Raw genomic sequence first — 17,403 nt, 5'->3', positions numbered from 1 at the left:
ACTTCAAACATAGCGTTAAATCAGCAGGCCTACACAAACAAATAATTAATTTCACAGAATCACAGAATCACAGAATTGTAGGGGTTGGAAGGGACCTCTAGGGATCATCGAGAGCAACTCCTCTGCCAAAGCAGGTTCCCTACACCAGGTCGCACAGGTAGGCGTCCAGGCGAGACTTGAATATCTCCAGAGAAGGAGACTCCACAACCTCCCTGGGCAGCCCGTTCCAGTGCTCCGTCACCCTCACCGTGAAGAAGTTCTTGCGCACATTCATGCAAAACTTCCTATGCTGCAGCTTATGTCCGTTTCCCCTCGTTCTGTCTCCACGTACCACTGAAAAGAGACTGGCCTCACCACTATGGCCGCCACACCTCAGATATTTATAAACCTGGATCAGGTCCCCTCTCAGTCTTCTTTTCTCGAGGCTAAACAGACCCAGTTCACTTAGCCTTTCTTCATAGGGGAGATGCTCCAGGCCCTTCACCATCTTTGTGGCCCTCCGCTGGACTCTTTCCAAGAGATCCCTGTCTTTTTTGTACTGGGGAGCCCAGAACTGGACACAGTACTCCAGATGAGGCCTTACCAGGGCAGAGTAGAGGGGGAGGATCACCTCCCTCGACCTGCTGGACACGCTCTTCTTAATGCACCCCAGAATGCCATTGGCCTTTTTGGCCACGAGGGCACACTGCTGGCTCATGGCCAACCTGTCATCCACCAGGACGCCCAGGTCCCTCTCTGCAGAGCTCCTCTCCAGCAGCTCATCCCCCAGCCTGTATTGGCGCATGCAATTATTCCTCCCTAGGTGTAAGACCCTACACTTGCTTTTGTTGAATCTCATCCGGTTTCTTACTGCCCAGCTCTCCAGCCTGTCCAGGTCTCGCTGAATGGCAGCACAGCCTTCAGGCGTGTCAGCCAATCCTCCCAACTTCGTATCATCAGCAAACTTGCTGAGGGTGGCCACTATCCCCTCATCAAGGTCATTGATGAAGTTGTTGAACAAGACCGGACCCAGCACAGACCCCTGGGGGACACCACTGCTTACAGGTCTCCAGCCAGACTCTGCACCACCAACGACGACCCTCTGCGCTCTGCCAGTCAGCCAGTTCTCAACCCACCTCACTGTCCACTCGTCTATCCCACACTTCCTCAGCTTTGTTATAAGGATGTCGTGGGAGACAGTATCAAATGCCTTTCTAAAATCAAGGTAGATTACATCTACTGCTCTTCCCCCATCCACCCAGCATGTGACAGCATCATAGAAGGCCACCAAGTTGGTCGAGCATGACCTCCCCTTGGTGAACCCATGCTGACTACTCCTGATAACCTCCTTTTCTCCCTGTTGTCTGGAGATGGTATCCAGCACAAGCTGTTCCATCACCTTTCCAGGGACAGAGGTGAGGCTGACTGGCCTATAATTACCCGGATCTTCCTTCTTGCCCTTTTTGAAGACCGGAGTGACATTGGCTATCCTCCGGTCTTCAGGGACCTCCCCTGTTGTCCAAGACCTCTCAAAAATGATGGAGAGCGGTTCGGCAATGACCTCCGCCAGCTCCCTCGCACACGTGGATGCACCCCATCAGGTCCCATGGACTTGTAGACCTTAGTACTGCCTAGGCGCTCACGTACGTCCTCTTTCCCGACAAAAGGGAAGTCTCCCATTCTCTAGACCCTCTCACTAACCTCCAGGGTGTGGGATTCCTGCGGGAGAGCCTTTTCACTGAAGACGGAAGTAAAGAAGGCATTCAGTATCTCTGCCTTCTCAGCATCCCCCGTTACGAGAACACCCTCCACCACTTAGTAAGGGGCCCACATTCTCTCTAGTTTTCCTTTTGCTGTTAACATATTTGCTTAGTAAGAGGGAATTTTATTTTTGGTACACAACTAGTATTTGACTTACACCCCCTCAAGTCCTACTGTGAAAATTGGTTGTTACACATGTTGTATTTGAGACTTCCAAACAGGACTTTGTTCTCAAACCAGTTCCAAAAGATGAAAGAAATAATTACTTTTTTTGCATGAAATGTGGATATTAATTCAGATTTTAAGTAAATGTTCAACTTTCATAATAAAGTCAAGAGCCGTCTAGTCTGTTTCAAAATCATTACTGTGGAAGGTACATGTGTTTGAAGAACTGTACCATGCCTGAGAACTACCTTCACACTAAATGTCTAGCAAATGCATATGACAAATCTGTTCCTATCCAGGACTTGGGGAAACAAGATGGCAATTGATAGTTCAAATATTTGAGTACTTCACTTACACATACAGGCACCTTTTTTTATTTTGGCTTCCCAATGGGCTATTTAGACTCTACCACTGATTACCTATGAGGAGAAGTTGCACTACCAAGGTTCTCTGAACCATTTTAAATTTTTTTTTATTTTTTTAAGGTTTTGCTAGTATCAAACACCTCTCAGGCTCTGAGTGCCCCATGAGCTCTAGGAGTCCTAATTCCAATGTTCTTCTTTTTTTTTCTGAGGATAGGAATGATTCAGCTGATACCCTTTGCCCACCAGCTATATTGCTTTATTGTGTGTACTTCCAGAACAAAAAAATCAAATTTAGAAGCACCTGATGTACAACAGCTGCTCTGAAGTAACATCTCCTTTTTTATTCTGTTGGCCCACCATTTCAGAAGTGGATGTTTGTGGTATGGCAGCAGAGGTCAAACATTCCCACCAATAATCTATTACACGTTGTTGCCACGTGACAGATGGCAGCAGAAGGGCAGTCTGACAAAATGGCATCTGATATGGAAGTGCACATAAAGCAAAGGTGTCATTGAATTCCTCCACACAGAAAAAACGGCTCCCATCGACATTCATTGGACACTTATGGAGACCTAACACTGGATGTGAACACACTGAGGCAGTGGGTGATGCATTTCAGCAGAGATGACTCGAGGATCACCTCCACTGGTGCAGATTTTTACAAGTATTCAGCAGTATTCAGGCTTATTCATTGCTGGTGAAAACGCATAACTAATGGTTGCAACTCCTGAAAAAAAAGTGTTTTGTAGCTGAGAATTAGCTCTATCAAGTAGTGTGATGGTGCTCTTTGTAACTATTGTATTTTCAATGTAAATAAATAGGAGGCATTACTTTCAGAATGACCAATGTAGGAAGAGTCCATTGGACCTCTAGGACTTACCTGTTAATTAAAGATTGTAAATAGCCTTTAGAAGAGTCACTTAGCACTAAAATGCCTCAGGGTGACATGAAGCCCACAGAAACATTTAGTTAAAAATCACACAAAAAACTTTATGGCTTAAAAAGATTCTGTGTATCTATACATTAATACATTTTGACAAGAATGGAAGGAATTAAATGGATTTCAAGGAACTTGAAATTAAACAATATAAGAGGATAATGAGCTCTGCTGAGAGAGACCCAGTGAACCTTAGATACAAAAGATAATCTAAACTCTTTATAAATATTCTTCAAAATGTGTAAACTCAAATGAGGACCTGAATAAGATAAAGTAGTTTCTCCCCTCGACTTGCATTTACAGTCAGGCTAATAGTCACCTTGCAATTGAGTGATTTCTCACCATACTGAGATTCTCTGGGACTATGCCGAGGCACATGTGAGAATTGCATCAACTGGTGTTAGACAGTGAACCTATGAACTGGCCTATGGGCAGTAACATAAAAGAAGTAATCACATTTCAATTTCCTGTCAGACAACTTTATTCTCAAATTCTGTCTGTCTGGGAAAGATGATGTACATTCAACAAGTAATGTGTCAGCCACTATATCTCTGTTTTCTAGGATGTAATTTGTAAAGCCTGTTAATTCATTTGAGAAAGAATGAGTGATTCCCATACACAGCTATTTCATTTGACTGATCATTGGGATTATCCTTGCCTGTTTTTTTCTCTTCTATTCTGCATCAACTTAGGACATTAACTCTGGCTGTTACCACCAATCTGGTTTCTTAGATGTGCAATTCCCTAACTCACTCATGTGGATAATTTATTCCTCCCATAATGCTGTATTTCAGTTTCAGGACAGTGATGGTTGGAATGTAATAGTTGCCACAAGTAAAAGTAATGAACCATTTAGCAGTTACACTGCAGTCTGTTGCAGAGTATCTCATGGTGACTGTCTCTCCCTACTCATCTGTAGCAATAATCATTTAAGACAGTCTTTGAAATAGTGACACAAGTGAGTGACTTTACCAGGCATTAAAATCTATTTAAGTTACCATACCGTTTCTGGCCCTGACCTCATTAATACTGCTGTATCAGTGCTCATTCTTATAGACAGAGTGCCTTTAGATGGTTCTAATTCTTTGGTGAGTATAAGATACAGGAGTGAAGAGAAAATAACCCATTTTAGTTGTGATGTGGAATACAATAACCCATCACCATAGCAAAGAGCATATTTTATTTGAAAAATACAAATAAAAGGTTTTGTCCCTTTTGTTTATTAAAGGAAAAATGTAACAATTTCTATCAGTAACACTTGCATAAGGAGGTATACTTTACATTAATCTTTTGTTAAAAAAAATATATATTTTGGAGACTTTGGAAAAATAAGGATGGCCCAATACTTGCAACACGTTCCTAATGTTCCTTAGAATGCACTGTGCCATTTATATGTACTGCAAGTACAAGGTCTTAGCACTTTATAATCCACAAAGTTACCTTAGGCAGCATAATTTCTTATTCTCCTCTATGTATAGAACATTTCCTTTGTGTGAGTCTATGAGTTTGGTTAACTCCAGATCGGTCCAAGATTTGTATTTTTTTCCTAAAGGATGATTTTACAAAGGCTTAGAGCACAGAAATTTTGCAATTCCTTTTAAACATCAGTGAGAATACTCACATAGACATTTTCTCACATTATTTGCAATTGAAACAACTGCATCAATTAGAGCTTGAAAACAAAAAATGTTTACAAATACTTTGATTTTCTACAAAGAAATGCAAAAAATAAAGTGCATAACAGTGAAATTACTTTCGACTTTTATGGTTTTCTCTGTTTATGCAATAAATGGCAACACTGATAAACAAATTGTCTTCAGTGTCTGAATCTTAATCTGAAGCCAGCTGGATTACACTTCCTTTTCTTTAAAATGCATTAAATCACTTTTTTTTTTTTTTTTTTACTCTTTTTGGGTTTACAATATATTTTCACATTTCCTACTTACAGAGACCATTTTCTCAGATAACATACCCTTTACAGCATACTATGCACCCCCACCATTACAAGAAAGAGAATTTATTTGAGGTAATGTGACAAATTAATTGTGTGTAAGTGCATGATTATTTCAATAGCTGTTGTAGAATTAAAATTGTACATCTGAAATCTCTTAAGCGCCCCTTTCTATGTGCCATTTAATGTTACCATGCATCTTCCAGCTTAAATAAAACTGGCAGTTACCAGCATTTAGTTGTTCACTGACAACAGGATTACTGTTTAGCGTAATGGGAACATATCTGAGAACATGAGTATACAACACATCTATGAAAGCTTTAAGCAAAATCCATACAATCAGACTTAAACATAATCCTGGTAAGATTTTCCCACAACACTGTCACTGAATTTACACTGAATTTAAATCAGCAACACTACAAAATGACTGTACCTTCCATGAAACACAGTATCAGTTTTCTTTCAGTTTAATCAATGTGAACATAGAAACTCTCAAATGCATTTTAAATTTGTTCATAGGACATGAAAGATCAAAGGAAAATTCTGTGGGATAAAGGAAATCTGAAAACGTTCTTTTTGCATCATGAGGCCTGCTTCCGTGGCCCTGAAGATTTAGTATTCTGCTATTTGTCATGCAAACAACACGGCACACAATGTGCATTTGAGTAAAAAACATTAAGCATAGCAAGCATGCAGACGCATCATGGCAGAAAAGCACATTTGGTGATCATCGTGGATAGGACAAACCAAACAGAACACACTGCAGCATCGCTGAAGTACTGTCTCAATAGCCCTGCAGAATTTTAAATGAATCAGAATCCCTGGGGCTTTGGGTAAAATGCACGTGTTGTATAGCAGTAAGAGAGCACTAGGAATGGTGAAGAGGAGGATTCTTAATTCTGTGAGATATGACCTCCTCTTTTCATTAACTTAATCAGAACGGGAGCATAAAGACGATTGTTTGTGTTGCCGCACTTAAGTTCTTCTGGCTTTAAGCCTGAATGTTCTATAAAGCAAATAAAAATAAAACAGTGACTGGAGTACTACTTAAAGCACAATACAACATTTGATTTTCCCTGCTTTAGTGTAGGACAAGTAGTAACAGACAAAGATAACTAACACCAGTTCCCAAAACTATCGTATAACAATGAATGCTGCTCTCACATGTATATGCAGTACAAACTATTATAACTCATGATACTACCAGTGTTCAAAGATTTTCTTCTTAGCACTCTACTCATACTGTATAAAAACTGAGAAGTCAGAAAAAGCAAATGTAATCTAAATAAAAAAAAAACTTGCACTTCCAGTTGTTTTATTTGAGATGAAATCGAGACACATCCTAACTCTACCCTCAGAAAAGATACATAACCATTCTTGGGTAAGAACAAAGGTCACTGCTTTAAAACAGCTGTTAAACGGTACACTGCAATGAGGATGGCTTCAGTAAATGTATTGCTAGAAGATTCTGTATTTGGTAGAAATTAAATAACCATGTCTGAATATAGATTACAAGACTACTCTCAAATCATCAGTAGAACTTGTTAGGCGTTGGGTGTTTTCCCCTCTAAACTGGTTTCTGAATTTAGTTGTTGATTGAAACTGTACAACTTCCACATTAAAATGAAAACAGTATGTTCAAAAAACAACTCTGGAAGTAATTGCAAATATTTATTTATTTATTTTTTAAGCGCTTGAGAAGTTTCTTTCAAAACTACTTATTTCTGTAAAAGGCTGTGTAAACCAAAAGCAATCATCAGCTTACTGGTAAGGAGTTTATTGAAAAGAGTAAAAATTCTCAAAGTAGGACTGATCAAAAATTGGATAGAACGTACCTACTTATACTGTAAAGAACCAAACAATTCACTTGTGTGACTCATAGTAGGTCAGTATAAATACAGACTCAGCTTGGATGAGAATTGGAATGCATTCAGAAGAGAGCCATGAAGATGGTGAAGGGCATAGAAAACAGTTATGAAGAGTGGCTGAAGGGAACCGGGGCTGCTTAGCCTGGAGGAGACCTCATTGCTCTCCACAACTACCTAACAGGAAGCTGTAGTGAGAAGGGTGTTGGTCTTTTTTCTCAGGTGAAAAGTGAAAGGACATGAGTCAACAGCCCCAAGTTGCATCAGAGGAGGTTTAAATTGGATGCTAGGAAGAATTTATTCATGGAAAGGATAGCTAGGCATTGCTAGGGGCTGCCCAAGGAGGTGGTAGAGTCACCATTCCCAGAGATATTTCTGAAACATGAGGGTGTGATACTTAGGGACAGGGTTTAGTGGTAGACTTGTTTTGGTGACAACACTTAACCTGCTGATCTTGTAGGTCTTTTCAAGTTAAATGATTTTATGATTGTAGGTAATTCTTTCCCTACCAGTCTGAATCTCTCCATACCAGCCCAAAGTAGACAAACAGTACACAGCTTCTGCCCTGAACAGTTTCTTTATGAAATACATATCATGAAAGCCTACATCTCTAAGTAGAGCTCCAATCATTTTAAAAGTACTAGGCTTTAGTAGATAATGAACCTATTCAGTCATAATCCTTCATGGGTGTTAAAGTTGATGTTACAGTTGGAAATAGTGTCATGGTGGAAACAGGAAAAGAAACAAACAGGGAAGGAATGCTCACCTGTATACAAAGATCTAGGTTCACAGGAAAGAATCCACAGAGGAAGGATCTCTTTCTGGAGACCCTTTCCTAGTGGCAGTCAGCCCTTAAATGGGTCTACTTCTGGTCACACAGCTGAATTGCCTTCACCTGTGCTCCCATGGCTGACTCAGTCCTTTCCTCAGGTGATCAATCAGTGGTTCAGGCTGTGACTCAACAATTCCCATACAATGGGATACTGTGTTTTCCTTGTCCTCTCGTAGTATTATCAGAAGACAGAGAAACAAAACGTTAAACTTGCAAACAAACCAAGGGGAAACATAAATCTTATAGATACTAAGCAGCCTAAAGAGCAAGTTCTGCAATGCAATGCAATTAAAAAAAAAAAAAAAATTACTAACACAAGAGATCGATTTTTTTCATCAATAAGAAATCCAAAATGACACATTTTATTTCTTTCACCCTCCACTGGCTTAAGATGTTTATCTTCCCATAATGTTTGAAATAGGGAAAAAAAGAGTTTGTTCTGCTTAGATAGAAATTACTCTAAGACAAATTAAATATCTATATATTGAACTAAAAAGAAAACAAGCATCATCATTTTGATCACCTTGTTTAAATCTTCTCTATTCCAGTGTCTTACCAGCAGCAATATTCCGCTTTTAGACACACACAGAAATAGACACATTATGATTAAGAACACTGTCATAAAGTGACTCTTGTAGCTCTTGGATTAAGACCAGCAAAAGACTTCAAAAGCTCCATCTATTGCCATAAGTGAAGCACAGTGAACCGAACAACTGCATACTTTAATTGTGCTGCCATTCTTGTTTTTACTGAAAGAACCTGTGCTTCATCTGCTTTGCTGCATAAAGAGTACTTCAGATTCATTTACATGAACGATGTTCCCATGAAAATACAAAAAGCACACACATCAAAAACAACTCTTCTTCCAGAGTGGGTCTGAGGTTATGGTCTAGAGCTGTGTTTGCACTGACAGCTAATGATGTTGTCCCTCTGCTAGCTGGTTAGGGATAAAGAGAGTATGAGGGACATAATGAAATGACATTTTCACATTGCAACCTGCTAATTCAAACAGATTAAACCATCAAAGGACCATTTATTTTAGAGGACAGGTGTGGATTATCGCTGCTGTTAAAGGAAAATGACTCCTAGGACTTCTCACACTGATAGTAAACCCCATTAGCTACCTTACATTGGGATCACAAGGCCTAGAGCACAGCTAGCAAGGCAACCTCAAAACCATCTGCAAATGATTTGCTCTTCCATTAGTTATCTTCCTAAACAGGCATGATCAGAAACATACTGTAGCTCGGAGATGTTAAGCATATTGCAATAAAAGTGTCATTGCCCGGCTTTACTTAAAGGTACTGTTATGGATACAGTACCACAGACTTTATTGAGCAATTAAAAATATACACAAGGGACAATTGCTTCTTTTCTCTGTATTTTTCAAAATTTTACTTTCTTCCAATTGGAGAACCCAGTTTCAAATATGAAAAGGGCACTTGTTCTACAGTAACTGTGTACAACTTGCTCAGTTCCAAGTACTGTATTTATTTGCTGTTATCACTGTTGTCGTTCTATCTCCAGCTGTTTAGGAATTTCTCTGTTCTGGGAATTACAGCTAAGTTGTTCTTTCTGATTCTATTTCCCCATAGAGTTCAGCTAGCTTCTTGAACTCAGGCCCCCAGTCTCCAAGGTAATTATAATCCTGGTCAGATTGTGTTGTGACTGAATCCAGAGAGCTGATAGATCCAGTTTCTGATCTATGACCTTCATAGGCATATGTCTGTAAGGAGTCATATGGGGGCACGCTGGGGTCCAGATCAGCCTCTGCAAGTCTTTGTTTAATGAACTCCTGAACATTTATACTGTCAAGGCTTGAAGAAGGATGATGCCTGGGTGCAGGCTTAACTTCAGGGCGGACATCCCTCCGATACTTTAATTCTTCTGCAGCTGATGGATTACGTAATGCTGTGATATCAAATGCTTCTGTGTCTTCTTCTCCACCGCCCTCATCGTCATATGTCACAACATTTTCTCGGACATCTTCTTCTGAAATGATCAAAGGCTCCTTCTTGCTACGTCTTAGGGTGATGAAAAGGACCACAATTGCTAAAGAGAAAACTGCAGATTTTAGATTAGGTTTAAAGTTTACAGTTGAAATAAGTAGATATATGCTACAGAAACAGTAGCTATTAAGTCATGAATTGAAATACTTGCGGGCTAATATTTGTATTCTGATGTTATTAAGCTGGCCTTGAACTGGAGTATCATAGCATCAGGCACATATCCAATTTGGAAAAGAGCCTACTTAGAATCCCTAAGTGTGCAGTACCTTTGTTGTGTAATATTATATGAAATTACATGAAGATAGATTACTGTATGCCCAGAAAGCACTCTCGAATTCTACATAGTTGAGTCTTGACATAACAACACGCCAAAAAGCAACACATAATTAAGGAGAAAGTTAATAATCCTAATGTAAAAGTACAAACTTTCAATACAGCTTGGTCTTCCAAAGGGCCAGTAAAGAACACATTCCTATTTACTCTGCAGGAATGTCTACAGTTTCTTGAGCCAATAATTAAATCCAGTTGTTAAGATTACAAGGATCTCACGTAGGACACAAAAATGGATAGTATACTAGCAGTTAGATGAGAAAGGAGTAACTAAGGCTGACATTTTTCAGATGCATTGTTAAAGGCTTTCTGAGCTTCATTAAGACTAATATTCAGCATATACATATAATTAAAATGTACAAGCTTTATTTTTTCTCTTATGAATGTAAGATATCTTGTATGATAAAGTACTAGATTAAAAATCAAATGTATTACTATACATTTTATATCTTTTTTTTTTCAGAAGGAATTTCTGAAGTAAGATGTGAGAGGTGCACTTTTAGAAAACGTAGAATCTTCAGAAAAAAATTCTCAAAATATCCTATGTGAATTACAATGCAATTCCTACTATTTCTTTTTCCAGCTCTATTAGAATGCAGAGAGACACCTGAATAGATGAATATTAATTACAGAGATATGTACCCAGCAAGTTTTGCCTCTGCCACAAAAAAATATTAACTAATGGGTAACATTCAAATTGGCCTGGGTAGGAAAAAAAAAAAAGTGGAAAGAAAATGCACTTGCAAGGATATTTATCTAATGGAGCCATCATATTATCTCATGTGTCCCTTGCCCCCAAGGAGTATGTTGTGCATTGCTATCAGTTTATCTCACAAAGGTAATTAATGGCTTTTGTATAGTGCTAATGGTGTTTCTTACAGTGTAATGCATTTCAAAAAGCTTTCCTCATCATCTCTTTTCTATCAATTTTTGCACTGTTCTAGGCATGGAGTTAGCCAGTGGTTTTTTGAAATCTTTTCAAATTACAGAAAAATGGTCTGCAGTGCTAATTACTTGATAACCCCTGAAAAATTATTTCTAGTGGATTCCAGATATTCATGAATGTGCTTTAAAGGCTTTTTTTCCTATTAATTTTAGCCCAACCTTTCCCCTCTAATCACAGCTATGTGTTTCTAATTACCTCCTACTACTAGGCAGCTTCTGGTTCAAAAACATATCATATTAAAAATTTCTGCCCTGTCACATTCATAGAGCCAGCAGAAGATGGCAGTACTTAATACTGAAAATGACTTACCAAGAAGAATGACAACACAGAGCAGGATTGCAATTAAAGCTCCTGTGCTCAAGCCAGCTGAGGAGAGGAAAGCTTCAGCATGGCAAGTTCTCACACGTCCATCTCTCTCACATGCACAAACTCTAACAGTGAGAGTACTGCTGCTGCTGAGAGGGGGCACTCCACCATCAGAAATCAAAATTGGGAGGTAATAGACATCTTGAGTGGTTCGACTGTATCTCCTTCGTCTTGTCAGGATACTGGCTGTGTTATCTACAATATCATAAAAAAGAACAGAATCAGAAACAAAATGAAAAATATGATTGACCGTTCATTTCCCATCCGGCAGAAGCACCAGGCATTTTAATATTCCACAATCCTAATCTGTGAAAATACACAATCTAGATTAAAATTGAGTGAGTACCATTTCTGGTCAAAGGAGGAAAAAGAGGAGGCAGGAAAAAGTAACTAGAACGAAATAAATAAGCCTTAAGCTCGTGTCTTAAAGTCAAAGTGGATTTTGACAAACATTTTGAACCCAGGTTGCAAGTGTTTTAATCCCATACAAACTGTTGGTACTATAATACACACTTGTAAATGTGAATATCTGGAATTCTGCAAATCTCTGTTGTGGAATTTTTCCACAACGGAAGTCCTTTTGATTCTCAAAATAATGTTTAAATGTCTCTACTAAAAGTTAAAATTAAATTTTCATATGTTAAGGTTTGTGACAGATTTTACAGATGAATTGAGCTTTCAGAAAATATCTGAAAGGACTCCTGCAATAGGGAGATCAGGAAGGAGAGAGAGGTGGAAGGGAAGGGAGAGGGGAGTGTCAGTGTGCAGATACTAGATGTTTTAAACTGATGAAGATATAAGGTAAATAAGGATGGTAGAGAGAAAGCGATGCAAAATTCTGTCACTGTTACATTCATCTGGCATGTATTACAGTTAGTGAGAATACTAAAGCTTACTACATGCGCACTGTAAGAGCATTTATGAGCACTAATTAGGATGTAAAATGCCACCCGTGTTTCTTCAAGTCTAAAAAATGTAAGGAGCAAAAAGAGAATGCAGAGAAAGAAATGCTATGATAGTATACAGTTATATCTTAATTTCAAACATAATATTTCATTTCGGTCAGTTGCCTCAACTTTAAAAGTATGGGCCCTTCAACAAGAGTCTGCAAGTAAAGCAAACAAAACTAGAGACTGAGATAATGGAAGTGTGAGGTGATCCAGAGAGAAATCATGACCAAGAAGCAGGGAGAGAGGTTGGAAGGAAAGTGCTCTCCTCTCGTGCCACTTGCACATGACGTGGATCCCCAACAGCACGTTTGTGGTTTTAAAGATTTTTAAAAAATAACTAAGGGTGATACATGCAAAAAAATATGTCTTCTGGATTTTTTTATTACAAAAACTAACAAAAACGAACACAGAAAACTTATTTTTCCTTACCACTGTAGATACAACACTAAATGTGTTTCTCATAAATTATGAAAAAATGAAGCCTGTGCCACTTTGTGAAAATTTAGCATGACAACATATCTAGTGTGGCATATTCCAGTACATGAGATTCCTTATTTTCTGCACAGATATTTGAACAGGGAAATTAGTTTCCATCTACACTGGGTGCAAACTATATACCAGGTGATTACGTTTCATGCCACGTCATCTGTCCAGCTCTGTACCAAACTTCAAAGCATTAATTTTAAGTCACCTCTCTACATTTTGTTTTGATGTATCACCGAGTAATAGTACTGATAGTATCTGTTAGTGTAGCCTGCAGGCATAATATCATATTTGGTAACAGCTTTCACATGAGAAATATGGAATACATGTGGAATTACCCACAGTCACAAAGGAGCCAGACTGTTGACCCCAAAACTGCACAATGTCAGATTCTTCTGCATTGAACCTGATTAGCTCTCTTCTCCATCTTCCCTAATTGCAAATCTTGCAAATATTCATTATGGTTATTTTGCTACAAACTCATTCTGTTTTGTTCTCATTTGCAATGGCTGCAAAATATGATTTCTATTTGCTTATCTGTTTTCAATAGGCCTTAAGGTCCTCCTCAACTCTGTCATGCCACAGCGCACTTCTGAGGACTGAAACTTGAGATTCATGCCAATTTCTTCCTTAGAGGCATGACACCAGCCACATACAGTGTCATTCACATTCATTCAATTTACAAAGCCCAATTTAAGCCAACATGGTTATGAACAGATAATTCTGTCACCCGAAACAATCTTATACAGAGCAAGATCACAACATTATGGAAATAAATAATATTTGCAAGAGTTTACAAGATATCTTTGATATATTCACATGCCATAATAAAAACATTTTCAATAGTGAGCAGAAGACTTCCAACACAGAGTTGATGAGAAAAAAAGGTAAATCACTTTTAACACAGGGTGATGAAAGGGATTCCTGTATAACTGAAAACTTAAGAAATGCAAAAAGATATCTCTTATAAACATTCTGATAAACTTTAACACTACTCTTTATTGCTTAATATGGGCCTATGAAACCCTATTCAAAATGCTCTGATGTTCTTAGTAATGTTGAAATTTTTAATTATCATGTTGTTAAGTAATAAATGATTTCCAAGTTATTCTGCACCTAGACTAGGGAGTGGAATTGTTCTGTTTTATAAGTGAAGGAAGAAATCAAACTTGATAACACCAAGACTCAGACTGCATTTATTTTATAAATAAAATTCTTCCCTAAAGCAGAGTGAACAGTGGTCTTCGGTCCATAATTACAGTCTGTGCCCACCTGGAGAGGTCTTACTTGGCTTTTCGATCTAATTTTAAAATATGAGGAAAAATCTAATTTAAGAAAATTGAACTAACTTGTTCTTTGATAGAAGTGTGGTCTATCTTTTTGATTAAATACAGTACCTGAACAATCAAAGTGATATATTTTAAAATGCTCCTGAAAAAAACACAATGTAGTGGAGCACAGATTGCAAGTAGATCACCTACATGGCTTTTAAATTAAAAAGCAGAGAGTAAAGTAAGCAGCTGTTTCAACTTTCTGCTACTTAATGTTGCAAAAAAAAAATCACTTTTTTTTTTTTTTTTAATAATATTTTACCCATTTGCCACTTCTTTTTTTTTTTCTTAATGCCTAGACTGTGAGTCCCAGCTTCCCTAATAGTGCTGGAGGAGTGGATAAAAGTCTTGCATGGTTCAAAGAGAATACAAAATGACCTACAGTTGGTTGGTCTGTCAGCTGCCAAAGCTGTGGCAGATTACGCTCTGGACACAGCACAAGAGCAGAAAAAAAAAAACAATCGTAAATTTGTGATTAATAAGGAATTTCAAATGAATGCGTATTTTGCATGAAAATAAAGTAATGTTCTCTTTATACACACAATTTGATGACTGCTGCTTCTGCCTTTCTGTATTCAGGAAGAAATTCTTCATCATCATCTTCCTCATAGGGATGATAGACTTTACAAACTTTCTGGTTCTTCAGTATCCAATTTATAATTGCTTCCTTCCTTGAAATGCACTTATTACAACTTACTCGCAGAGCTCCTCTCTAACAATTCCATTTTTTTTTTTATCTCTGTCATGGTTTCATGGTTTTTCATCAGTATTCCACATCATGAAATCATGGAGTGCATGGGGAGTTAGAGTTAATGCTGCAGTTCCGAGGATTGTCAATATACTTCATGAGTTCTGGTCTCCTGGTCTCAGAAGAGAAGAATGAACTACAACTCCCAGAAGACTTCATTTTACTGTTTCCGTTTTCCATTTGGAGGGAAAGATAAAACAGACTGGAAGTCACAAGACTTCCCCTCTTTGCTCCCTGGCTGTTTTCACCCATGGCATTAAAGTAATTACTTTGTTTTTGGAAACTCTTATCTTTCTCATTTTATTTGGTTTCTTAGATTCAAATCCAATCATTGTATTCCAATATTGTGTTATATTGTGTTATCTCACATTCTGCTACTATATTTAGTAATTTTTTTTTTTTCTTAGCTCACTGTCTTTGTTATTGTTTGTCCAGGCCCCTTTCCCTACCTTTTCCCTTTCTCTCCGCCTCCCCCTCCCTTTCCCTGGGCATGGGTCCGTGGGTCCTTTTGCCCCCTCATCACAGAACCTAGGCTGAACCAGGCTGAACCATGACAATCTTCTGTGCTCTGCAGACTGTTAAACAAAACAAGGCTGGGGAGCGAGTGAGATCTCAGAAGAGCGATCACTCACATTGCTGAATTTTAGCACTCTCCCTGGGATGCTGTTGTTTGGGCCAACTAAGAGTCTGTCACATAAAACCCAGCCTGAGACAATCGTGTACACCAGGGATCTTCCCAGTAGGCAGTGTGGACATGAGTGCACCAGTTTGCCTCGTGGTGAAAAAGGAAAAGGTGAAGAACCATTTCCTAACACCCAGCTGCCCCTCCCCTGACACAGCCACATGCTGTTCCCTCAGGCCCTGTTGCTGTCAGAGAGCAGAGCTCAGCGCTGCCCAGAGCTGCAGCTGCCACGAGGCCTCTGCTCAGCTCCTCTGCTCTGCGCAAACTGAGGGACTACAAGCACTCCTTGTATGTCCTGCCCACCAGATATATCACTATCTCTGTTGTTTTCTTTTGGACACGTTAATTATTCCAACAGCCTGTGGGTCCTCAAGCATCCTCAACAGCTCTGTGCTACACTCCGCAGCACGTAGCTTCTTTTCATGCTATGCTAATACTGCTCTGTTGGGCTGCAATACAGCTTTCACATTATTTCATAACCTCATAAAAAACAAAACAACAACAACAAAAACATAATGATGAAATCTAAGCACCTCTGGGTCCAGAGGACATACAAGAACAACTGCTATGCAATTTTTACAGTCAGCCTTGTTATTATGCTTCACTGCAAGAAAACAATCACAGTTCTAGCTTTATTTTAAGTTACACTTCTCAGTTTTTTTCCTTCTCAGCATCAATACTGCTACTATTGTCTTCTGGTCACCTATAATTTCCCCTGAAGTCATTAGAGAGGCACAGCACTCCCATGTGCACATTTTAGGGCACAAACTTAACAACAGGAAGAGAAAGCGATTTCAAGAAAGTGGCGTTTCTGTGGAGAATTTTGAGGAGAACTCTATTTTGACTTTTAATAAATGAAGAAATGACAATCATACAACAACGTTATCCAGAACTAATGCCTTAAAAACCTAAGGATCCGTTCAAGGACTTAGCTTGAAACTTAATTCCCTAATTCCATATCCATAAGCTAAGCATTAATATTAACATCTATCATGTCTCACATTCTAGAAGAAAAAAATTCTCAGATCTTATTCTGCTAACTTCAATAGGTGACAGCAAGTGTTTTTACCAAGAAGAACAACATTTCGTTTCTGATTAAAACCTTACATTATTTTTCTTACTCTGTTTACAAACCCTGAAGACTTTAGTTCAGCTACCTTGTCCATATACACAAGAGAATTCTACCAAATTTGTAGAAGCAAATCTTCCTGAGCCTGTACCCAAAGAAGGCCCAATATTCAAATTTGAACAGGAAAGCAAAAACTTCTCCTTAACTTCCCTGGCACAAATCTGAAAAAGAGTGAGCAAGTCAATATTACCTTATAGCTACAGAGGCAATCGTGAAAATACAGGCTGAAAAGAAAAGCATCGCTAACCTAATATAAAAAAGAAAAATTGAGAATTTCTGAGCAGGAAAGGTTTCTGATAATTAAAAAAAAGCACTTAAAGTTTAGCCAAAGTGCACTACCAACTGCATCCTGACAACTAGTCTGATGTTCTAAGCATTCATCTTTTATTAAATTGTTTATATTCTGTATCAAAAACCATGGGAGGACTCATTGAGAGGGCAAGCAGGAGAACAGCTTTTATGAGAAGGGTCTTGACATCACACGAAAAATCCCACGAACTGTAAAAGCTAAAGGTAGCCTAGTATGAAGATAGATGTCAAGAGCTTACTGAGAGAATTAAAAAACAAACAAAAA

The 17,403-nt window shown here is 38.5% G+C and overlaps 1 protein-coding gene across 7 annotated transcripts in view; it reads right to left on the bottom strand.

The window, feature by feature from the left end:
* Positions 1 to 4,407: 4,407 nt before the first annotated feature.
* The window catches only part of CDH18 (cadherin 18), a 238,312-nt gene continuing 225,316 nt past the window's right edge, over positions 4,408 to 17,403 (bottom strand). For 5 of the 7 annotated variants that reach the window (XM_085220396.1, XM_085220394.1, XM_085220399.1 and 2 more), the window contains 2 exons: positions 11,450 to 11,701; positions 4,408 to 9,919 (listed from right to left, as the gene is read on the bottom strand). In XM_085220396.1, coding sequence (XP_085076522.1) covers positions 9,417 to 9,919; positions 11,450 to 11,701 — 755 coding nt within the window. In that variant the 3' untranslated portion in view covers positions 4,408 to 9,416. The remainder of the gene's footprint in view (positions 9,920 to 11,449; positions 11,702 to 17,403) is intronic. The other 2 variants (XM_085220398.1, XM_085220400.1) reach the window with 1 other exon arrangement.

The sequence above is a fragment of the Meleagris gallopavo genome, chromosome 3 (genome assembly GCF_905368555.1).
Source record: "Meleagris gallopavo chromosome 3, MGAL_WU_HG_1.1, whole genome shotgun sequence".
NCBI classification, from domain to species: domain Eukaryota; kingdom Metazoa; phylum Chordata; class Aves; order Galliformes; family Phasianidae; genus Meleagris; species Meleagris gallopavo.
This window is presented reverse-complemented; position numbering and strand designations above follow the sequence as displayed.